This window comes from Lampris incognitus, chromosome 10, assembly GCF_029633865.1.
Source record: "Lampris incognitus isolate fLamInc1 chromosome 10, fLamInc1.hap2, whole genome shotgun sequence".
Lineage (NCBI taxonomy): Eukaryota > Metazoa > Chordata > Actinopteri > Lampriformes > Lampridae > Lampris > Lampris incognitus.
Genome location: NC_079220.1, coordinates 6,971,193 through 6,996,681, shown reverse-complemented (window position 1 = coordinate 6,996,681; position 25,489 = coordinate 6,971,193). Strand labels below are relative to the sequence as shown.

The 25,489-nt window shown below is 50.0% G+C and overlaps 1 protein-coding gene across 1 annotated transcript in view; it reads right to left on the bottom strand.

Annotated features, from left to right (window-relative positions):
- cacna1ha (calcium channel, voltage-dependent, T type, alpha 1H subunit a) overlaps positions 1 to 25,489 on the bottom strand; it is a 127,759-nt gene that overhangs the window by 101,509 nt on the left and 761 nt on the right. Inside the window, exons 2-4 of the mRNA XM_056287636.1 lie at positions 25,046 to 25,277; positions 11,682 to 11,920; positions 10,055 to 10,569 (exon numbers count right to left, since the gene is read on the bottom strand). Of these exons, the coding sequence (XP_056143611.1) occupies positions 10,055 to 10,569; positions 11,682 to 11,920; positions 25,046 to 25,277 (986 nt within the window). The remainder of the gene's footprint in view (positions 1 to 10,054; positions 10,570 to 11,681; positions 11,921 to 25,045; positions 25,278 to 25,489) is intronic.

Here is a 25,489-nt window from a genome sequence, read left to right as displayed (position 1 = left end):
TGCATGCCAACGCTGCTTTGGTTTGACATCAAAGAGGAAGCACAACTGGAGAAGGTTAAACTGTGGGGGTGTTGAGACGAGAACAAACGAAAGAAAGAAAGAAAGAAAGAAAGAAAGAAAGAAAGAAAGAAAGAAAGAAAGAAAGAAAGAAAGAAAGAAAGAAAAAGAAAAAAGGGAGACAGAAGGAGGTAATGGGAGGAGAGAAAACAGAAATGGGGTGAAAGGAAGACAACAAAGGAGAAGCAGGGAGGGGAAAAGAAAATGAAAAAAAAGAAAGATAAATACAAGAATCCTGCAGAAGATTGCAGCAGATTGAGAAAGACAGCAAAAGACAACAATACCGAGAGAGAAAGAGATAGAGAGAGAGGGAGAGAGAGAGACAGAGAGATATATAGTAGAGAGAGAGAGGGCAAGAAAGAGAGAGAGAAAAAGAGATAGAGCGAGTGAGAGAAAGAGAAAGAGAGGGGGAGGGAGGGAGGGAGGGAGAGAGAGAGAGAGAGAGAGAATGAGAGAGAGCAAAGAGAGAGCAACAGAGAGGGCGGGGGGGGGGGGAGATATTAAAGTATGATGAGGCAGCAACATGAAAACATATTGACATGCTGCAGTCTGGCTGTGCTCAGGGTGCAGAAGTGAAGCGCGGTGTTCAGCTCCACTATAAAAGAAGCTGGCGGGCTCCTCGCATCCTTTGTTGTCTGACCGCAGCATCTTTCTCTCAGCAGGGAGAAACCGAATATCGATAAAATATAAATACTGTAAACTAACAGAAGCACCACATGCACTCCTCCTCTGGAAACCTTCATCTGAACACGGCCGAACCGGCTGCCGCGCGACAGGACTTACAATCCAACAACCCAGCCAGTGAAATACTCGCACAAGGAGAAAATATACTAGACTTTTTGTTCATTTATCGTCTTTTAAAGATTTTAATGACTCTATTAGGATCATGGTTTTCACTCAGACATGTCCCGCGTCCTCTCTGGTTCTCGGTTTGGGCTCATTTTATGCAAAGTGAATCCTCTCTCGGCTCAACGGCTTCATTCGCGAGAGCAAGTCCAGGCATTTGTACCCATTAGCTTAAATTACATTAGTTGAGATTAGATTTACGTTCCATTAGATGAAATTAGTGGACTTGAGGACCCCATCCATAATAAATGTACCCAAGAACCTTAAGAACCTTACGACTTGCAGGGCAAATCCCCCCGTTCATAATCACGTCAGCTTGGGAAGTTGAGTCTACTTAGGTGCATGTGGAAAAGTCTTTCACGGAGGTAAAACACAAGTTTGGACACTTTCGAAGACGTCAGTGAGGCCGTGGTTACTCTTTTTTTGGGATTTTCCCCCATTTTTTCCCCAATTGTACCCATCCAATTACCCCACTCATCCGAGCCATCCCGGTCGCTGTTCCAACCCCTATGCCGATCTGGGGAGGGCTACAGCAGACTACCACATGCCTCCTCCCATACATGTGGAGTCGCCAGCCGCTTCTTTTCACCTGACAGAGAGGAGTTTCACCAGGGGGACGTAGCGCGTGGGAGGATCACGCTATTCTCCCCGAACAGGCGCCCTGACCGACCAGAGGAGGCACTATTGCGGCGTCCAGGACACACCCACATCTGGCTTCCCACCTGCAGAAATGGCCAATTGTGTCTGTAGGGACACCCAACCAAGCCGGAGGTAACACTGGGATTCAAACCGGTGATCCCCGTGTTGGTAGGCAACAGAACAGACCGCTGCGTTACCCGGACGCCTGGGGTCATGGTTATTCTACAGCAATACGGGTATGTTTACCGTAATATAATGTCTCAAAGAGACATTTCCAAGACCTCTCGAAGTAAATGTCCATTTAAACTATGGTGACATCACACTGCAAGCCGTCCGCCACCACCACCACCACCACCTCCACCGGCTACACTCACTTTGAGCCGCTGAAATTGGAGATATTTGAGTCCGCCATGCAAGAAATTCGCGTTCCTCTGACTTATTTTGGACGGAAAATGGACCGAACTAGAAATAAGAGAACTCCTTTCAGTCCACACAGAAGATGAAATCAGGAGGAAGCTGTGTGGTACGCTTACATATGAGGAATCCAAAGTGCTATGTCGTGTGATGTCACGGGGGGAGACCAGCGGCGGTGCCAGAAAAAAATCATTCCGACGATGTTACGCAATTTATGTGCTCAAGGGTCTAAAAACTGCTGTGAAGAGATGAGCGATTACTCGTTAAGATGGATTTTCCCCTGAAGTCAATAACGCATCGTTGTGAGTGTCCGGATCCATGGATCTCTGTCGCGTAACTGGACCAGGCAGGGAAACCATATGAGTCCATTTCTTCTGGATATTCGATCAGCTTGGGTGGTGATTGACGTTCACATTCCTAATGACTGGGATAGTATGGCTGCTGAACAGAAGATTCAAAACGGACAAAAATTTGGTAATTTGTCTGGTGGCCTGATATTATAGGGCACCCTGCCATGATGATGATGATGATGATGTAGAGATTTCCCTTTTTTTCGAACTTTCCTTGTCACAGTTCCCCCAATCTGTTCCCATATTTATGATTTGCTTCACAGCAACTCTGGATTCCGGCTAGAAAGGAAGCGACGCATGCTTAATTATGTTTGAAGTGTCAGCCGACTATTGTGTGTGTTTGTGTGTGTGTGTGTTCCTAGGAAGTCAAACAGAAATGTCAAATCTATTAAACTACCGCAGCGCAATTCTCTTCTTTCACAAACAGCACAGATCTCGCTCGCTCTCTCTTTCTCACTCTATTTCTCTCCCTTGTGATCCTTCCCTTTCATCTTCCCTTTTTTCCTCTCTGCTCCTTCTCCTCGCTCCCTCATCTCTTTCCATCCCTTCGTTCTTTCGGTCTCTCCCTGTAACTCCGGTGTTGTGTAAGCAGCACGTCAGCTGCATCAGTCATCTGAAAACACAGCGCCTCCATTTGCGTCCAAACTGCGTTTGGAAGCATAAAGTAAAAGACAGCCTACTGAGTATTTCCTTCTTAAACAAGTTGTGCAGGTACTGCAAGTCGCAGGCCTGCTGAAGAGGTCTGTAGACATTTTGTTTGACAACTGAATCATAACCACCTGGACTGCTAAAAGCAGCAGCACATTACTTTTTGGTTTAATACACCAGCATTGAATTCATTTCGGAGGCATAGTGTGATGTCTACGTGAGAGTGACACGATTGCCTTTCAGATCCGTTCTCAAGAAGTCTTACGTTATCTACACATTTTGTCTGCCGCTGGAACCCAGCTACTGAGGATGCACAAGCCAGTGCATTCTTAGAGTCGGTCTCAAGCCAGTATAAATTGGGGGGGGGGGTGCACCAGTAAGGGCATCTGGTGTAAAACCTTTGCCAAATCAAATATGTGGATGATAAATCAGATTTCCTTACCGGATCGGTCAAGGCCAGGGTGACCAACGACTGCCACCGGTAATGTTGGCCAGTGTGGAGGTGAGAGTCAGAACTTTGAATGTTGGCACGATGACTGGTAAAGGGAGAGAGCTGGCTGATATGATGGAGAGAAGAGAGGTAGACATACAGTGTGTGCAAGAGACCAGGTGGAAGGGGAGTAAGACCAGGAGTATCGGAGGTGGGTTCAAACTCTTCTACCGTGGTGCGGATGGGAGGAGTAATGGGGTAGGGGTGATTCTGAGGGAGTCATATGCCAAGAGTGTGTTGGAGGTGAAGAGAGTGTTGGACAGAGTGATGAGTAAGAAGCTGGAAACTGAAGGTGTGATGATGAATGTTACCTGTGCATATGCGCAGGTAAGTTGGGTGTGAGATGAAAGAGAAAGAACAATTTTGGAGTGAGTTGGATGTTGTGGGGGAGAGGGTACCCAAGGAGGAGAGAGTGGTGATTGGAGTGGACTTCAATGGGCATGTTGGTGAAAGGAACAGAGGCGATGAGGAGGTGATGGGTATGTATGGTGTCAAGGAGAGGAATGTGGAAGGACGGATGGTGATGGATTTTGCAAAAAGGATGGAAATGGCTGTGGTGAATATACATTTCAAGGAGAGGGAGGAATACAGGGTGATGCATAAGAGTGGAGGGAGTTGCAAACAGCTGGACTATATGTTAGACTATAAGCAGGAGGCGCGATCTGAAAGGGACTGGAGACTGCAAGGTGGTGATAGGGGAGAACACAGCTAGGCAGCATCAGATGGTGGCCTGTAGGATGACTGTAGAGATCAAGAAGCGGAGAAGAGTGAAGGCAGAGCTAAGGATCAAATGGTGTAAGTTGAAGAAGGAAGGCTGTTGTGTGGAGTTCAGGGAGGAGTTAAGACACCTAGTGCCTGTCTTAACTCCTACCTGAACTCCACACAAGTGGTAGTGAAAAGTTGCCGGATGGCTGGGCAGCTACTGCAGAAATAGTGAAATACTGCAGAAATTGTGGTGTGTCATCTGGACAGAGGAAGGAAGACAAGGAGGCATAGTGGTGGAATGAGGAAGTACAGGAAAGCATACAGAGGAAGAGGTTGGCGAGGAAGAAGTGGGATAGAGAGTTGAAGGAAGTAGACAGGAGCACAAGGAGATGCAGCATAAAGTGAAGAGAGAGGTGGCAAAGGCAAAGGAAATGGCGCATGGTGAGTTGTATGACAGGTTAGACACTAAGGAAGGAGAAAAGGACTTGCACCCATTGGCTAGACAGAGGGACCGAGCTGGGGAGGACGTGCAGCAGGTTAGGGCGATTGTGGATAGAGATGAAAATGTGCTGACAAGCAAGGAGAGTGTGTTGAGAAGGTGGAAGGAGTACTTTGAGAGGTTGATGAATGAAGAAAATGAGAGAGAGAGAGAGGGTTGGATGATGTGGGGATAGTCAATCAGGAAGTGCGGTGAGTTAGCAAGGAGGAAGTCAGGGCAGCTATGAAGAGGATGAAGAGTGGAAAGGAGGATGATTCAGATGACAAACATTTGGAGGCATGGAGGTGTTTAGGAGAGATGGCAGTGGGGTTTTTAACCAGATTGTTTAACGTAATCCTGGAAAGTGAGAGGATGCCTGAGGAGTGGAGAAGAAGCATACTGGTACCGATTTTCAAGAACAAGGGTGATGTGCAGAACTGTAACAACTACAGAGGTATAAAGTTGATCAGCCACAGCATGAAGATATGGGAAAGAGTAATAGAAGCTAGGTTAAGAGGAGAGGTGACGATCAGCAGCAGCAGTATGGTTTCATGCCACGAAAGAGCACCACAGATGAGATGTTTGCTTTGAGAATGTTGATGGAGAAGTATAGAGGAGGTCAGAAGGAGTTACATTGTGTCTTTGTGGATTTAGAGAAAGCACATGACAGGGTGCCGAGAGAGGAGGTGTGGTATTGTATGAGGAAGTCAGCAGTGGCAGAGAAGTTTGTAGGGGTGGTGCAGGATATGTATGAGGGAAGTGTGACAGTGGTGAGGTGTGCAGTAGGAATGACAGATAGGCTGAGGATGGAGGTGAGATTACATCAAGGATCGGCTCTGACCCCTTTCTTGTTTGCAATGGTGATGGGCAGGTTGACGGACGAGATCAGGCAGGAGTCTCCATGGACTATGATGTTCGCAGATGACATTGTGATCTGTAGTGAGAGTAGGGTGCAGGTTGAGGAGAGCCTGGAGAGGTGGAGGTATGCACTGGAGAGAAGAGGAATGAAAGTCAGTTGGAGCAAGGCGGAATACATATGTCTAAATGACAGGGAGGGCAGCGGAAAGGGGAGGATGGAAGGAGTAGAGATGACGAGTTTAAATACTTGGGGTCAACTGTTCAAAGTAACAGGGAATGCAGAAGAGAGGTGAAGGAGAGAGTGCAGGCAGGGTGGAGTGGGTGGAGAAGAGTGACAGGAGTGATTTGTGACAGAAGGGTACCAGCAAGAGTTAAAGGGAAGGTTTACAAGATGGTTGTGAGACCAGCTATGCTATATGGGTTGGAGACAGGGGCACTGATGAAAAGCCAGGAGGTGGAGCTGGAGGTGGCAGAGTTGAAGATGCTAAGATTTTCATTGGGAGTGACGAAGAAGGACAGGATTAAGAACGAGTATATTAGAGGGACAGCTCAGGTTGGATGGTTTGGGGACAAAGCAAGCGAGGCAAGATTGAGATGGCTTGGACATGTGTGGAGGAGAGATGCTGGGTATATTGGGAGAAGTTTGCTGCATATAGAGCTGCCAGTCAAGAGGAATAGAGGAAGACCAAAGAGGAGGTTTATGGATGTGGTGAGGGAGGACATGCAGGGGGCCGGTGTGACAGAGGAAGATGCAGAGGACAGGAAGAGATGGACACGGATGATCGGCTGTGGTGACCCCTAACGGAAGCAGCCGAAAGTAGTAGATTTGTTTCTGGTGCTGGACACGCAATACTCTGGGAAATACAGGGATTGCTTAATGGCACAGATTTAAGTATAGCAATTTTACTTTCGTGAACATAGCCATTCTTCTTCTGCAATTGTCTTTTGAGCTACAGCTTGTAAATGCACTTATCTTGCTACATTGCTAATTTGCTATGAAGGAAATCAGAGATGGCTGGTCTGAAGGGGCTAACAGGGCTACGCCCTCCCTATCTTTTACAACAAAGGTGAGAAAAGTTATTGTTTAAAAAAAACATTTGAACAGATTTTTTTAAATTTTGGTGGAACCTAGAAGAGCAACAGCACCGAATAGTCACAAGAAAAACACATGATACATTTAAATGGGCTTATTTTTTACAGCCCAAACACAGTAACATCAGCTTCCAGTCATCTTCATAGTGAGTGACAGGTGTTGTGACTGGCCGCCTTGATTTGCTGATCATTTGGGCTGAATTCATTCAGGCCTCAGGCCGCTGACTTCTGACCAATGACAGCGGACGTACAGAGTAACGGTACGTACAGTGAGGGGCTACTCGTGTGAGAGCGGGGAGGGGAAGGTGAGCGCAGGTGTTAGCATGAACGAAGTGGGTTATTTACTTTATCATTCGATGTCTTTGGAGGAAAAACTGGAGGTGAAGAGACTGAGGACACATTGTCCAAACGATGTTGATATAACACAAAAGGACAAACGGCAAAATTGTAAGTTTGTGTTACTTGGTTTCAACAAAAGGATTGGCTAACGGCAAGTGTAGCTAAGAATTCACTTTTCTATTTCCCATGCTAGCTTTTTTTTTTGTGGATTTTCTCCCCTTTTTCTCCCCAGTTGTACTTGGCCATTTACCCCACTCTTCCGAGCCGTCCCGGTCACTGCTCCACCCCCTCTGCCAAGCCGGGGAGGGTTGCAGACTACCACATGCCTCCTCCGATACATGTGGAGTCACCAGCTGCTTCTTTTCACCTGACAGTGAGGAGTTTCACCAGGGGGATGCAGTGCATGGAGGATCACGCTATTCCCCCCAGTCCCCCCCCGAAAAAACGCCCCGACCAACCAGAGGAGGTGCTAGTACAGCGACCAGGACACAGACCCACATCCGGCTTCCCACCTGCAGACATGGCCAATTGTGTCTGTAGGGACGCCCGACCAAGCCGGAGGTAACATGAGGAGTTGAATTGGCAATCCCCAGGTTGGTAGGCAACGGAATAGGCCGCCACGCCACGCGGATGCCCCACCCTTTTGGTTGTCTTTAAAGTATTGGTGTAACAGACGTTGCCAAAATCCAAAGTTACCTGGTGCCACATTAAGTATTTCAGTGTAATTCCTTTTGTGTTTTCTGCTCTAATACAACGTGCAATATGTATTTTCTGCTCTAATACTACATGCAGCATGTATTTTCTGCTCTAATACTACATGCAATATGTATTTTCTGCTCTAATACTACATGCAATATGTATTTTCTGCTCTAATACTACATGCAGCATGTATTTTCTGCTCTAATACTACATGCAATATGTATTTTCTGCTCTAATACTACATGCAATATGTATTTTCTGCTCTAATACTACATGCAGCATGTATTTTCTGCTCTAATACTACATGCAATATGTATTTTCTGCTCTAATATTACACACAGTATGTATTTTCTGCTCTAATACTACATGCAGCATGTATATGGACATATATCAATAGTTTTAAAGCCTGTATTTTGGGAATGAGTGCTGAGTTAATGTGCTTATATGTAGACAAAAAAAAAAGAAAAAAAAGAAAGAAAGAAGATGAATTAGCTCTCAGTAAGGACTCAGTTTAGACTCTTATTTACATGGATGCCATGACTAGATTGAGGGCATTTCTGTTCTGCGAGATAAAAAATGACTAAATAAAACGCACCTGGTGTTCAGTCTCCCCTTCCAGCCAACTTTCTTTTGTCTCCTCCTCTCATATCGCTCCATATCACACATCTCTAAAACATCATCCAACCATCTGCCTTTTCTGGCTTGTCATGATTTTACAAGGTGCGATTACATCCCCCCCATTTAGATTACCCTTCTCTCTGTGAACTCCATCCTGTTAGGGCGGGGCATTATATTGATATTATATCGATATCGCGATATGGTAAGACTAGATATCACCTGGGATTATGACATGAGATGTGTTGCATTTTCCTGGTTTTAAAGCTGCATTACTGTAAAGACATGCAATTAGTATTAATACTAGGGCGGCACAGTGGTGCAGTGGTTAGCGCTGCCGCCTCACAGCAAGAAGGTCCTGGGATCGAACCCTGGGGTTGTCCAAACTTGAGGGTCATCCCAGGTCATCTTCTGTGTGGCGTTTGCATGTTCTCCCCGTGTCTGCGGTGGGTTTTCTCCGGTTTCCCCCGCCATAAAAAAGACATGCATGTTAGGGTTAATACTGTGCCCCTGAGCAAGGCATGGCAAGACGAACTGGAGTTGGTCCTCGGGCGCTGCACGGCGGCTGCCCACTGCTGCTAGCTACACAGCTAGGACGTGTTAAATGCAGAGCGTAATTTCCCTACAGGGATCATTAAAGTATATCAACATCAAAATTTTAAAAAAAAATGAAATTGAACTTTTTAGACTGCTCTAGCGGTTATATTATTTGTCTCTACTTGTCTGGACATCATATCCACATTAGTCACGAGTATTTATCAAAAAAGGCATTGTGTATATATTTTGTGAGGGCAACAGTAGTCACCTCCACAATATCATCAACATATTGATATCGAGGTATTCAGTCAAAAATATCGTGATATTTGATTTTGTCCATATCGCCCAGCCCAACTTCCTCCTTTCCTTTTCTTTTTTGGATCCCCCCCCCTTTTCTCCCTAATTGTACTTGGCCAATTACCCCACTCTTCCGAGCCATCCTGGTCGCTGCTCCACCCCCTCTGCCGATCCGGGGAGGGCTGCAGACTACCACATGCCTCCTCCCATACATGTGGAGTCACCAGCCACTTCTTTTCACCTGACAGTGAGGAGTTTCACCAGGGGGACGTAGCTCGTGGGAGGATCACGCTATTCCCCCCAGTTCCTCCTCCCCCCTGAACAGGTGCTCCGACTGACCAGAGGAGGCGCTAGTGCAGCGGCCAGGACACATACCCACATCCGGCTTCCCACCCGCAGACATGGCCAACTGTGTCTGTAGGGACGCCCGACCAAACCGGAGGCAACACGGGGATTCGAACTACGTTACCCGGATTGCCCCCCCCTTTTCTTTTTCTCTCATTCCATCCTCACCCTTCACTACTTTCTCCCTTTCTCTGTCTCTCTAACTAATGCCGCTTTAATGACTAACATTTGAGGCATAGATTTTCTGTCAAGACTCCTAAGTGCTCTGCACACACACACACACACACACACACACACACACACACACACAGCCGAGCTCTGACTGGTTTTGCTAGAGGCAACCTGAGGTCAGTCTCAGAGAGGTATTAAAAGGAGAGAGGATGGAAGGGAAAAGAGGAGAATAAAGCGAGTGTGGTAAAAGAAGAAAGAGTAGAAGAAGAAGAAGAAGAAGAAAAAGAAACTGTAATGAAGCCCTGGGGAGAAGGGTCGAGTCAGGTAGGACAAGTGGAGGGGAACTGAAGAAGAGCAGGACTGACCAGAAAATATGATGAATGTAAAAAGAGATAACGCATACAGATGTATGCATGCGTGGTGTGTGTGTGTGTGTTTTTGTGCGTCTGTGTGTGTGTGTGTGTGTGTTCTTACTGTGCTGTCCCATGAGCTGGTGAAGCTTGCTCAGCGTCTCGGTGTGTTCAGAGGCCGTATGTTGTTCTCGGGTGGGACTGGGTCCGCAGTGTTGGGAGTGGGGCGGGGGGGTCTTGCTGCTGTAGCTGCACACAAACGACGGGAGGATGGTCGGGTAGTTCATCCCTCCGTTCAGCCGACCCAGCAACGCCCCCATTCCCTGCGTGACCACGGGCGGGCTGCCGCCGCTGTTTCCGTTCCCGCTCCCTCCCCGGACGGGAAGCGACCTCATCTCCAGCTCCTCGCCCCTGCAGACCCCTTCCCTGCTCCCGGGCTCCTCGGTCCCCTCGGTAACGGTGTGCTGTCCCCCGTTGCTGAGGCAACAGTGGTGGTGCTGGTGGTGCTGCAGCAGGTTGTGGATGGGCCTCAGCCAGGGGGCGCTGCCAGGGCCGCAGCCCCGGCTGAAACCGTGGCCGTTACCTCCTCCGTTACCCCCTCCACCGCTGCCGTTAGGGTTCACCTTTTTACGCCGTTTGCTGAGAAACAAAACCAAGAACAAAACAAACCCATCTGGGTTTACTGTATGTTCACTTGGACTTTTCTTCTGTTTTCAAGCAGTGACCCCCAACTGATCGTGTCGGTGCTGTGGCACGACTGCAAGAGACCCCACATCATCAACACACTCCAGCACTGATGCCATGAAAAAAGCACATCTGTACCCAAGAAGTTCTTATAATGTATGTAACCGATAATCATGGGCTCCATCAGGAACAGGAAACCCAACAAATCATCAACGAGGCCTTGGTAAGCCTAACTGGGGAGAGAAGTGTGGTTTGAAAATTCATTAGATATCATTTTTAATGGCGTTAAGCTCTTGACGGCGATCTCAAGAGAACGTCAAGACCTGCCAAAACTGTTTTTGAATGACTTTTCGTAGGAAGAGGGTCCTTAAATGTTTGATTCCGATTTAAAAAGCTTTTAAGCTCCACTCTTGAAAGACATCAATCAGTCCCCCCCCCCTTTTCTCCCCAATTGTATCCAGCCAAATACCCTATTTTCTGAGTCATCCCGGTCGCTGCTCCACCCCCTCTGCTGATCCGGGGAGGGCTGCAGACTACCACATGCCTCCTCCCATACACGTGGAGTCACACCAGCTGCTCCTTTTCACCTGACAGTGAGGAGTTTCGCCAGGGGGACGTAGCGCATGGGAGGATCATGCCGTTCCCCCCAGTTCCCCCTCCCCCCTGAACAGGCACCCCGGCCCAACTGACCAGAGGAGGCGCTAGTGCAGCGACCAAGATATATACCCACTTCCAGCTTCACTCCCGCTGACACAGCCAATTGTGTCTGGAGAGACGTCCGACCAAGCCGGAGGTGACACGGGGATTCGAACCAGAGATCCCGTGTTGGTAGGCAACGGACTAGACCGCTACACCACCCGGACGCCTCGACATCAATCAGTCTTCTTTTTCAGCCACGCCATGCTTTATACAGTTGCATACGTTCATATCAGTAACCCTTCCACTCCCACCCTCTCACAAATAGTTTTTCATCAGAAAGCGACCAGCAAAATTAGTCCAAACTATCTAAATCTGTGACCCGTTCCGGTTCAAAAGAAGAAGGCTTAAGAGCGCAGTCTGTGTCTAACCTGTGCCAGCCAGAGTATATCCTCTGCAGCCTGCGCGTTAGCTTGCGATAGAGGTGGCTAACGTAGCGCAGCATCTCCTCGTAGCACGAGCCCGGCTCGCTGTAGCTGGCCAGCGTCGAGTCGTTGGACATGTAGCGCGCCCGCTGCTCCCTCATCAGGGCGTTCTCCCTCTGCTTGGTCTCCGAGAACTGGGTGGCGATGACCACCAGGCACAGGTTGATCATGAAGAAAGAGCCCACCTGGCGGAGGAGAGGGAGCGTAAGTTGACCAAGGCACATTTCATAACCAAAAAAAGTGGATGACACGTGATTAACTTTGGAGGACAGCTCATGCTGACACCTATGCTAATAAGGGGCAATTGCAAGGGTGCTGCCAAATCCCAGAGATCCATTCAAAATGAACCAGTCACCAGCAGTATTTTTGTTGCTGTGAGGAAGATGTAAAGCGCAATGCTCATATATCTTTTTACTCTGTCAAATCCCTCATGATTTGGATATCTGGGCGTTAGCTATTGCCTCAGACATACCAGTGATAGAAGTATCAAAAAGGGCATTGATGTCTGGGTAGCATAGCGGTCTATTCTGTTGCCTACCAACACGGGGATCACTGGTTTGAATCCCGTGTTTCATCCGGCTTGGCTGGGCGTCCCTACCGACACAACTGCCCGTGTCTGCGGGTGGGAAGCCGGATGTGGGTATGTGTCCTGGTCGCTGCACTAGCGCCTCCTCTGGTCGGTTGGACTGCCTGTTCGGGGGGGGGGGACTGGAGGGAACAGCGTGATCCCCCCACGCGCTACGTCCCCCTGGCAGAGGGGGTGGAGCAGCGACCGGGATAGCTCGGTAGAGTGGGGTAAATTGGCCAAAAAATACAATTAGAGAGAAAAAGTGGAAAAAAAATCCAGGGGGAAAAAAGGGGCATTGATTTACATGCTCATAATCTCACGTTTGTGCGACTCTAAGCCTTCTATGGTGTTTTGATTGACATAAGCCTAAAGACTTTATATTTCTCATCAAAGACTTCTTAATGGCGATATATTTGCGTCACATTATACAACCTGGAATCAATTTTGAAATTACTGGCTCCGAGCGAGGCTCGGTTTTATAACGCTACATATTCTGTCTTGTTGTCGTACACGATTTCACTCTTATCATATACTGTTGGGGTAAGTTTTTAAAAACCTCGCCTGGGCTATATTTTACAGCGCCGTGTGACCTACTTTCCTCTCTGCCTGTTGTTTGATGTTGGAAATGCTTAGTATGCAGTCGGAGAAGAAGAAGAAGACGAGTGAGCGAGAGAGCAAAGGGGAAAAAGAAGAGACTGATGTAGTGAAGGAGAGCGAGAGAGACAGAGAGAGAGAGACAGGGAGAGAGAGAGAGAGAGAGAGAGAGTGGGATGAGAGAGCGAGCATGTGATGGCCTGGAAAAAAAAATGGAGCGAGAGAGAGGCAGGGAGATGGAGAACCCTCAAAGAGGCCTGAGAGAACAAATAAACAAGTGAAGCAAGAAAGGCCGACAGAGAGAGAGGGAACAGGAGAGCAAAGAATAAGAATGCTGTGATCTGTTCAAAGGCTCACCAAAATATCACATCAGCCGCTCATTAACATTTTAATTACGTGTTTAAGAGGCATTCCGGTACAGACGTATGAATATCTCCACCTCTCGGTCAAGGCCACTTCCTCAGTCTCTAAGTAATATTTAAATCCATTTATGGTGACACTTAGCGCCGCTATGCCTTAGTTTCACTTAATTACTACGTGGAGATTTAATAAAGTTCACTTTTAACACATCGAGGGTTTGCGAGGACAAAACCGGGGCCAGGGATTTCTGCAGCGTCGGAAATATCGACCGAGGAGTTGTTGATTTTCCAGTTTTGCGCCCCGGCATCCTGTGAATTCAGCCAAACCTCGACAACTGCAAATCCTCACAACAAGGACGATTGTTTGTTCATTTGGTTTTATCACATTTTTATGATCTGGCCAAGAGCACACAAGTTCAACAAAAATGACCATCACCGGGACTGTTCACTTTGAGGTTGTTTGGTTTTGAAGCTTCAGTAACAGCAAAGATGAATGTCTTGATGCTCAATAATCCAGGTAGGGACATCAAAGAAGCTTTAATCAGTTTATCTGGATACAACGTTTATTGACAGATACAATGTTTCATCACTCAACTATGTGACAACTTCAGATGTCACTCAGTTGAGTGATGAAACATTGTATCTGTCAATAAATGGATGTCACTTAGTCGAGTGATGAAACATTGTATCTGTCAATAAATGGATGTCACTTAGTTGAGTGATGAAACATTGTATCTGTTGAGTGATGAAACATTGTATCTGTTCAATAAAGGTTGTATCAAGATGAACTGATTCAACCTTCTCTGAGCAAAGGTTAATGTTGCAAAACAATGCAAAAGAGGGGATACTTACTATAATGAGCAATATAAAATATATAAAATTGTAGAAGGAGTGAGCATCCATGACATAGTACATTATGTCCACCCATCCTTCCAGTGTGATGACCTGTAAAGAGAGAGCGAGAGCGAGAGAGAGAGAGAGAGAAAGCGAGACAGAAAGAGAAAGAATTTGAATTTTAAAACTGGTCTTTGTTAAACAAATTTAACAACAACAACAACAAATTTAACAAATTTAACAATTATTTAACAAGTCAAGTCAAATCAATTTTATTTGTATAGCCCAAGATCACAAATTATAAATTTGCCTCAGGAGCTTTATAGCAACACAACATCCTGTCCTTAGACCCTCACATCAGATAAGGAACAACTCCATAAAAAAAAAACCTTTAACAGGGAGAAAAAATAGGAGGAAACCTCAGGGAGAGCAACAGAGGAGGGCTCTCTCTCTCTCCCAAGATGGACAATGTGCAACGGATGTTGTGTTTACATAAAAAAAAGACTTGACATCTTTTTAACAATATGAACAATGTGAACAAAGAAAAAAGAGAGACAGAGCGAGAGACAGAAAGACAGAACGAGCGAGAGAGAGGGACACAGAGTGAGAGAGAGACAGAGTGAGAGAGAGACAGACAGAGCGAGAGAGACAGATATGTAGAGACAGACAGAGAGACAGAGCAAGAGAGAGCGAGAGACAGAAAGAGAGAGCGAGCAAGAGAGAGGGACACAGAGTGAGAGAGAGAGAGACAGAGTGAGAGAGAGACAGACAGAGCGAGAGAGACAGATATGTAGAGACAGACAGAGAGACAGAGCGAGAGAGAGCGAGAGAGAGCGAGAGACAGAGCAAGAGAGACAGACACAGAGAGAGAGACAGAGCGAGAGACAGATAGGCAGAGAGACAGACATAGACAGAGCGAGAGAGAGTGAGAGAGACAGAGACAGAGAGACAGCAAGGGGGAGAGAGCGAGAGAGCGAGAGAGGGACGAGTGAGACAGACAGACAGAGAGAGAGCGAGAGAGAGCGAGAGAGAGCGAGAGAGACAGACAGAGAAACAGAGTGAGAGACAGATAGGTAGAGAGACAGACAGAGACAGAGCAAGAGAGAGTGAGAGAGACAGAGAGACAGCAAGGGGGAGAGAGAGAGAGTGAGAGAGAGACGAGAGAGACAGACAGACAGAGACAGAGCAAGAGAGAGCGAGAGAGGGACGAGTGAGACAGACAGACAGACAGAGAGAGAGAGAGCGAGAGAGAGCGAGAGAGACAGACAGAGAAACAGAGTGAGAGACAGATAGGCAGAGAGACAGACAGAGGCAGAGCAAGAGAGTGAGAGAGACAGAGACAGAGAGACAGCAAGGGGGAGAGAGAGAGAGACAGAGACAGAGAGACAGCAAGGGGGAGAGAGAGAGAGAGAGAGAGCGAGAGAGAGACAGAGAGCGAGAGAGAGGACAGAGAGTGAAACAGAGAGAGATAATAGTTAAATGATAAGGCAGCAAGTAGCGAGTGAAACAATGACCCACACAAGCTACTCTGTTGAAGGTGTTTTGTTTTATCATAGATGCTGGAGATAGGAACACACATTCTGCACGCACACACACACACACACACACACACACATGTACGCAGACACACATCCTTAGGCCTCCTGTCCATGCTAATGTACACAGAGACCAGTGGTGCATTTGCTGGAGTATGTGCATGTGTGTGCATGTGTGTGTGCGTGTGTGCATGTGTGTGCATGTATGTGTGCGTGTGTGCGTGTCTGCGTGGGTGTGCGCCTGGGGACTGACGCAGCTCTTTCATGTAGCTTCTATGCTAATGAGGGGCTGAGATGCTGCTGAGACCTGAAAGCGGCGACTCGGCTCAGCCAAGCCGATAAAGCACTCACGCCTCAGCTGGCACCGCACAGCGGCCGCACGAACGCACACGGGAAAAGAGCCCACGCACCCACACGTGCACAGAGAAACAAACACAAAACACGCACGAGAAGCCGCACACAAACAAACACACCCCACGGCCACTAATCCCCCCCGTCCCTGCACCGAAAGGCTCCCGCTGCACCAGATTAACCGGAGAGGCAGGGCTCCTCGCCCCACTGCCGACACTCGCCGCTTAAAAGTCTCAGTTTGCCTCGGCTCCGTTACACAAAATGAGCCGGGAAACAACACGGGCCGGCGAAAAGACATTCCAACAGCACGCCGGCCAACCGACGGCGGGCCCGGCCAGACCAGGCCGCACCACAGACCAGCGACCAGCTAGCTGCCCCCTGGCTGATGCGGCCTTCAACCAGCCATTTGCTCGACTAACGGTGCGAACCGCCGGCTCTCGCCAGCTCGCCGTCCGGCCCGTCAGTTAGTCGATAACTTCATCAAGTCGGCTGACAAGGCAAAAAAAAGTAGGGAGTGAATCAACACAACCTGAACAGTGAAACGAAGGGCTTTTTTATTGTTTTCCGAGAGGAATTCTCCCGGGGCTCCCTCCGGAGAGCCGAGCTTTTAAACGGAGCGCCGCTTAGACTTGCTCTGCACCCACAGGCGAGGGGAGTAAAGTGCCGCTGAAGCATTTCCCCAAAAAGTAAAACGGATCTTTTGGTGAATACAGGAAGTTTGTCTTAAAACACAAAATAAATACGAGGTGACACACGGGGCAGCATGACCCCCACCCCATCCCCGCCCATTCTGAAACTGGGCAATATCCCATTCCCATTTTTTACCCAGCTTTTAGTTTTAACTGAGCTTTATTGTGGAGCAGAGGTGTCGCTCAACAGTCGGTCCACCTTCACCAAACAGGTGATGTTAAAAATGTCCAAGATCCAACACGGGGATCGTTGGTTCGAATCCCCGTGTTACCTCCGGCTTGGTTCGGCGTCCCTACAGACACAATTGGCTGTGTCTGCGGGTGGGAAGCCGGATGTGGGTGTGTGTCCTGGTCACTGAACTAGCGCCTCCTCTGGTTGGTCAGGGCGCCTGCTCAGGGGGGGAGGGGGGACTGGGGGGAATAGCGTGATCCTCTCACGTGCTACGTCCCCCTGGTGAAACTCCTCACTGTCAGGTGAAAAGAAGCGGCTGGCGACGCCACATGGATGGGAGGAGGCATGTGGTAGTCTGCAGCCCTCCCCGGATCGGCAGAGTGGGTGGAGCAGCAACCGGGATGGCTCAGAAGAGTGGGGCAATTGGTCAAGTACAACTGGGGGATAAAAAGGGGGGAAAAAATCCCAAAAATAAAAAATGTCCAAGGTGTCCGAAAAGCATGCCTGGGTTGCCAGGTCTGCAGTTTCCTGCCCATTTAGTTTTGGAGCATTCGTGGTGGATGATCTGGATTCCCTATCTGGTACAAAAAAAGAAAAAAGGAATGATGATGATGATGATGATGATGATGATGATGATGAAGACAATGACGAGTACTCAGGGAAAAAGAGCAGATTTGCTTACACAGCCTCAAAGCGAGGTTACCTCAGGTTTGTAAGGTGTACTGGCGGCTAGCTGACTGGCCATCCTCCTAGTTACGTACTGCTAGGTAGGTTGAAGGAGCCATGAATGGCATCCTTACTCAAGTAGAATTTATAGCACAATCGATAACGTCAATACCACAGTCAATAACGAACCCTAAAAGGATAAGATTTAACATCATGGGCTGTTTATTTATTCATTTAAATACATTTCCTCCCATAGTCCAAAGACATGTAGGTCAGGTGAATCCGCCGTACTAAATTGTCCCGGGTGTCTCCTCGCCTGCCGCCCAATGACTGCTGGGACGGGCTCCAGCATCCCCGCGACCCCGATTGGGATAAACGGCTTGGATAATGGATGGCTGGATGGATCATGGGCTGTGGGAAGCGACCCCCCAACCCGGCCCCCGGTCCTGTTCTCGGTGCCTGTGACTGACTTAGGCAGATAATTTCTACAAGCCGTCATATACCGAGAGGAAACTCCGGTTCATTTTCAGGTTCTGCCTGCAGAAGCTGCAGGATATCAGCTACAAAGAGTGTTAATTTGTCTCAGCAGACATCCTCCCCTGGTCTTCAGCATGTCTGTCAGCTGCTGGGATATTGGTCTGCTTTCAATTAAGATATGTAGTTAGAAGATAGAGGAGAGAGAGAGAGAGAGAGAGAGAGAGAGAGAGACTCACAGCAGCTGTTCTTTAACAGGTGTTTGGTGGAAATAACAGATAATTACGTTTATCCAATGTTCTGTTGCAGAAAGGTCAACGTGTTATTTGGTATCAACGTCAAGTTCTTTTAGCTCAGTGGAGCCACACATATGCTATGCGGGTCAAGACATCCATCCATCCACCCATCCATCCATCCACCCACCCTTCCATCCATCCATCCATCCACCCATCCATTATCTGAACCGCTTATCCTGCTCTCAGGGTCGCGGGGATGCTGGAGCCTATCCCGGCAGTCATTGGGCGGCATTTGGGGAGACACCCTGGACAGGCCACCAGGCCATCACAGGGCCAATACACACACACACACACACACACACACACACACACACACACACACACACACACACACACACACACACCTAGGGACAATTTAACATGGCTGATTCACCTGACCTACATGTCTTTGGACTGTGGGAGGAAACCAGAGCCCCCGGAGGAAACCCACACAGACACGGGGAGAACATGCAAACTCCACACAGAGGACGACCCGGGATGACCCCCAAGGCTGGACTACCCCGGGGCTCGAACCCAGGACCTTCTTGCTGTGAGGCGACCGCGCTAACCACTGTGCCACCGTGCCGCCTGGGTCAAAACATTGATGCCTCCTAAAACCCTTTTTATATTTTTCATATGATGAGAAAGGGAGGGGGGGGGGAGAGAGAGAGACGAGTGTATAGTTCATGGAGATCAGAAGGTTTCTTACATCAGCCGACTTTTTTCTGAGTCCCTTTTTGAATGTTCATAATCCAAGGTGATTGTAAAAACATGCATCAGATCTAGTGAAGAGCAGTGTGTGTGTGTGTGTGTGTGTGTGTGTGTGTGTGGATAAAATGTATTTCTTCATCTGACGGTGAAGTAAGGATCATGGATTGCCTATTTGCGTGCAAATAAATCAGAAAGGCAGGTTTTCCTATCTTTCTATTGACACACCGTGAAGACTGGATTCTTCCCATCGCACTTCCTGCCTCGCGGCCTCAGCTCTGACGACGAGTTATCGCTCTCGGTCGGCACACGAGACCCGTCGTGTCTCGAACAACACTCCTCAAACCCATCTCCAACTTCACCACCACGCGGGGGGCGGTAAACCACATCAGCACCGCTCCCCGGGTAGCGAGACAGAAGCTACGCGTCGGTCTGGTGGGGACGAGGGGTTTTCGGTGTGACCGGAAATACGCAGGCGACGTGAGCGTCATCACAACGACACCGGACCGGAACCGAGCTGGCGGCACAAGCCACACTGAAACGCGTCAAATACGAAAACTGCCTTGACAGGAGCCCCCCCATAATCCTCCATTAACCCTAAACAACCCCCCCCCTTTATTTATTTATTTATTTGGGATTTTCCTCCTTTTCCTCCCCAATTGTATCCATTCAATTACTCCATCCTTCTGAGCCGTCCCGGTCGCAGCTCCTCCACCCCCTCTGCCGACCCGGGGAGGGCTGCAGACTACCACGTGCCTCCTCCCATACATGTGGAGTCACCGGCCGCTTCTTTTCACCTGACAGTGAGGAGTTTCGCCAGGGGGATGTAGCCCATTGGAGGATCACGCTACCCTCCCTCCCCCCCAAACGGGCTCCCACGACCAACGAGAGGAGGCGCTAGTGCAGCGACCAGGACACATACCCACGTCCGGCCTCCCACCTGCAGACACGGCTAGTTGTGTCTGTAGGGACGCCCGACCAAGCCGGAGGTAACACGGGGATTCGAACCGGCGATCCCCGTGTTGGTAGGCAACGGAATCGACTGCTATGCCACCCGGACGCCCCCAATCCGCTTTTAAATTGTACCTATAGGCCGACATATACTGAACCATGAAGGATTTTCTTAACACTCATCAATACTCCACTACTATTGCTACTTTCAGCTGCTCCCGTTAGGGGGCGCCGCAGCGGATCATCCGTTTCCATCTCTTCCTGTCCTCTGCGTCTCCCTCTGTCACACCAGCCACCTGCATGTCCTCCCTCACCACATCCATAAACCTCCTCTTTGGCCTTCCTCTTCTCCTCTTCCCTGGCAGCTCCATATTCAGCATCCTTCTCCCAGTATACCCAGCATCTCTCCTCCACACATGTCCAACCCATCTCAATCTTGTCTCTCTTGCTTTGTCTCCAAACCGTCCAACCTGAGCTGTCCCTCTAATATACTCGTTCCTAATCCTGTCCTTCTTCATCACTCCCAATGAAAATCTTAGCATCTTCAACTCTGCCACCTCCAGCTCCACCTCCTGTCTTTTCATCAGTGCCACTGTCTCCAAACCATACAACATAGCTGGTCTCACTACCATCTTGTAAACCTTCCCTTTAACTCTTGCTGGTACCCTTCTGTCACAAATCACTCCTGACACTCTCCTCCACCCACTCCACCCTGCCTGCACTCTCTTCTTCACCTCTCTTCTCCACCCACTCCACCCTGCCTGCACTCTCTTCTTCACCTCTCTTCTCCACCCACTCCACCCTGCCTGCACTCTCTTCTTCACCTCTCTTCTCCACCCACTCCACCCTGCCTGCACTCTCTCCTTCACCTCTCTACTGCACTCCCGGTTACTTTGGACTGCTGACCCCAAGTATTTAAACTCGTCCACCTCCGTCACCTCCACTCCAATAAGAATCTTACCAATCATCTCATATTCTAATCAATAATAGTTCCCATGCCGTCATCAAGCCAAAGGGGAAGGGGAGGAGGAGGAGGAGGAGGAGGGGGGGGGCAGCAGTTCCACAAGGCTCGGCTTGGTTCATTTTATCTGACAGGGGCGACGGGCTTCCCCTGGCCTACAAATAAATAAACGGACCGCTGGGGGTCAGGCGTTGCAGACCCACCACGTCTGGCGCCCACTAATCCGTCTTGGTGATTTAGGTGGGGTTGAGACGGAGGCAGCGCCGCAAACATATCCCCCGCCGACCCGCATCAAACACCCCCATTCCTCTGACAGCCCCCCCCCCTCCCCTCCCCGTTACAGATATGAGGTGAGGCACACGACGCATGTGTCATAATCCACATCCTGCTGTTCTGGTTAATGACATGCGGCGGGGGGGGGGGGGTACCCAGCTGTCGCCGGTGAGTTAAAAAGAGAATGACAGACGACGGAGGAAGGGGGGGGGAGAGGGGGAGAGAGAGGGGAGAGAGAGAGGGAGAGAGAGAGGGAGAGAGAGAACGGATGACCTTAACAAATCACTCCGTGACCCCACCAACAAACAGCAGTACTCCCATCTTCAACCCCATTATAAAGACCAGAGGGGAGTGGGGAGGGGGACATGCGGGGGGGGAGGGGGAGGGGGGTGTAGATAATAAGTGTGTGTGTGTGTGGGGGGGGGGGTGGTGGGGGGTGTCTCTAGTGGGTCAATAGTTTATTAACCTGTAGGTTGATAGACTGATTGGCCCGATAACCCCAATACACTTTGCTATTTCTCCCTTTCCTCTTCTCCTTTAGCTGATTTATCTCCCTCTCCCTCTCTCCCCCCTCTCCTCTCTCCCTCCCTCTCTCCCTCTCCCTCCCTCTCCCTCTCTAACTCTCTCCCCCTCCCCCTCTCTCGCCCCCGCCCTCTCTAACTCCTCTCCCTCTCCTCTCCCCCTCGTCCCTCTCTCCTCCTCTCCCTCTCTAACTCTCTCCCGCCTCCCCCCCTCTCCCCCTCCCTCTCTAAACTCTCTCCCTCTCCCCTCTCCCCTCTCCCTCTCGCCTCCTCTCCCTCTCTAACTCTCTCCCCCCTCCCCCCCTCTCTCCCCCTCTCCCTCTCTAAACTCTCTCCTCTCTAACTCTCGCCCTCTCCCTCTCTAACTCTCGCCCTCTCCCTCTCCCCCTCTCCCTCTCTAACTCTCGCCCTCTCCCTCTCTAACTCTCGCCCTCTCCCTCTCTAACTCTCGCCCTCTCCCTCTCCCCCTCTCCCTCTCTAACTCTCTCCCTCTCCCTCTCCCCCTCTCCCTCTCTAACTCTCTCCCTCTCCCTCTCTCCCCCTCTCCCTCTCTAACTCTCTCCCTCTCCCTCTCCCTCTCTCCCCCTCCTCCCTCTCTCCCCCCTCCCCTTCTCTCCCTCTCCTCTCTCCCCTCTCTTTCTCTAACTACCACTCTGCTAGTTTGCCTCCATTTTCCCGCCTGTCATTTTGCTTCTCACTCTCTTTCTTTCCGGTTTCTTCTGACAGGCGTCCGTTTGGTGTCGAGGTCTAGAAAAGCGTCCCCCGGCCTTGTTTGTGGTGCCCCCACCCCCCCACCCCACCCCCACCCCACCCCCCACCCACCCGTCGACAAGGTAATGGTTTTGTTTTAGTGTGCCTGCGTCTTGGGGTGACGTGGGATTTCCTCAGCTTGGGGCCAGAGGCTGCAGCATTTCAAAAGAAATGTGCTGTAATATATTATTCATATTTTGCATATTTACAGACACGGGGGGCGGGGGAGGGGGAGGGGGGAGAGGGGGGGGAGGCTGCCGCTGTAGACGAGTGGAGAACAAGATAGAGACAACTACCTCCTCTCACTTGTAGGAGCCCCCCCCCCTTTTATCTCTCCTTTCCCTCCATCCATTTTCTCTGCCTACCACTTTGTTTCTCATCCATCTTAGTTCCCTTTTCCTCATCTCTCTCTCTCTCTCTCACCCTCTATCTCTCTCACCCTCTCTCTCTCTCCCTCTCTATCTCTCTCACCCTCTCTCTATCTCTCTCACCCTCTCTCTCTCACCCTCTCTCACCCTCTATCTCTCTCACCCTCTCTCTCTCACCCTCTCTCTCTCTCTCTCACCCTCTATCTCTCTCACCCTCTCTCTCTCTCTCTCACCTCTCTCTCTCTCTCTCTCACCCTCTATCTCTCTCACCCTCTATCTCTCTCACCCTCTCTCTCTCTCTCTCACCCTCTATCTCTCTCACCCTCTCTCTCTACCTCTAATTCTTTTACCAACTCATTTGGCCTCTCCTGACCCCTCCACCGCTCTACTCACCCATCATACTTTCTTTCTTTTTTTGACCCCCCCCCTTTTTCTCCCCAATTGTATCTGTCAAATTATCCCACTCTTCCGAGCTGTCTGGGTCGCTGCTCCTCCCCCTCTGGCTGCTCCTCCTCCTCTGGCTGCTCCTCCCCCCTCTGCCGATCCGGGGAGGGCTGCAGACTACCACATGCCTCCTCCCATACATGTGGATTCGCCAGCTGCTTCTTTTCACCTGACAGTGAGGAGTTTCACCTGGGGGGACGTAGCACATGGGAGGATCACGCTATTCCCCTCAGTTCCCCCCACCTCGAACAGGCGCCCCGACCGACCAGAGGAGGCGCTAGTGCAGCGACCAGGACACATACCCACATCTGGCTTCCCGCCCGCAGACCAAGTGTGTCTGTAGGGACGCCCGACCAAGCTGGAGGGATTTGAACTGGCGATCCCCCGTGTTGGTAGGCAACGGAATAGACTGCTGTGTCACCCGTCACACGGTCTTCTTTCTACCTCAAGTTTCTCGCTGCAAATTCCTTTTTGTATTTCATTTTGTGAGCACAATTACTTCTCAATCGCAAAAAAAATAAAAAATAAAAAATAAAAAATAGCATTCATTTCTGAATGTTCATGTAAAGGGGATGTGGCTACGTATATCAAATTATCATGATACACACACACACGCACACACACACACACACACACACACACACACACGCACACACACACACACACACAAAGAGAAAGAGAACTGTGAGTCGTTCTGCTACACGATAAGGAACCTCATTTCGGGCTTGCTCTGCCTTCCAAAACATAATCATGAAAATCTAAAAAGTGTCACATCTAAGATGTCTCAGAGATGTCGCTCTCCATTCTAGTCTCTCACTCTCACACACACTCTCACACACACACACACACACACACACACACACACACACACACACACACACACACTCTCTCACACACACACACACACTCTCTCGCACACACACACTCTCGCACACACACACACAGACACACACACACACACACGCAATAAGGTAGGGACTATGGCTCAGATGAAGAGAACGGAGATGATTCCCAGCTATGATGAAAATTGGCATAGCGGGGGCGTCCGGGTGGCGTGGCGCTCTATTCCGTCGCCTACCAACACGAGGATCGCCGGTTCGAATCCCCGTGTTACCTCCGGCTCGGTCGGGCGTCCCTGCAGACACAACTGGCCGTGTCTGCGGGTGGAAGTTCGGATGTGGGTATGTGTTCTGGTCACTGCACTAGCGCCTCCTCTGGTCAGTCAGGGCGCCTGTTCGGGGGGGGAGGAGGAACTGGGGGGAATAGCGTGATCCTCCCACGCGCTGGTGAAACTCCTCCCTGTCAGGTGAAAAGAAGCGGCTGGCGACTCCACATGTATGGGAGGAGCCCTCCCCGGATCGGCAGAGGGGGCGGAGCAGCGACCGGGGCGGCTCGGAAGAGCGGGGTAATCGGACGGGTACAATAGGGGAGAGCAAGGGTGGGAATTCTGGGACGCTGTTCGGGAATGTGTGTGTGTGTGTGTGTGTGTGCGTATCTGTAAGAGTGTGTGTGTTCTGTGGGTGTGCAGACCGGCTGACGACATGTGTACTGCACATCACACACTTCACCACAGTCACCTACAGGCATGTATAAGTGTGGCTGTGTTGACTGTGTGTAACGCCGCAGGGCCGGGCTCATGTCGCCACAACAGCGCTCGTGTGTGTGTGCGCTCATGTCAGCGCGCATGCGGGCCCCCACTTCCTGTCCACGTGCACCCGTCTCACTGGAATATGGCGATCCAGGCGTAGGCGATGTTGTCAAAGTTGACGGCCCCTTTGTGAGGGTTGATGTCTCCCGGGCGGCAGACGTTGTAGTACTGATTCCAGTTCACGCAGCTGTTCCCCGGCGGCCCTGCCCGCCGCGGGCGGCGGGCCGACCGGGGCCGGGCCCCGCGGGGGAGCGTCCAGCGAGCACTCGGCTCCGCCCTCGCTGTAGGTGGGCACGTCGTGGCAGCGCAGCATCCCGTTCTCGCGGGGGGCCGAGCAGATGAAGGGGCTCTCTTCGCCGTCCTCGGGCATGTAGTACGGACTAATGGACAGGTTGTACATTCTGCACAGGGACAAAGATCACAAACGTCCACAAGTTAAAAACAGCTCAGTGACACAACATGCAGAAAGTCTAATATCACACTCCCCCCCCCCCCCAAACAGGCGCCCTGACCGACCAGAGGAGGCGCTAGTGCAGCCTAAGCCGGAGGTAGCATGGAGATTCGAACCGGGATCCTCGTGTTGGTAGGCAACGGGATAGACCCACCACGCTAC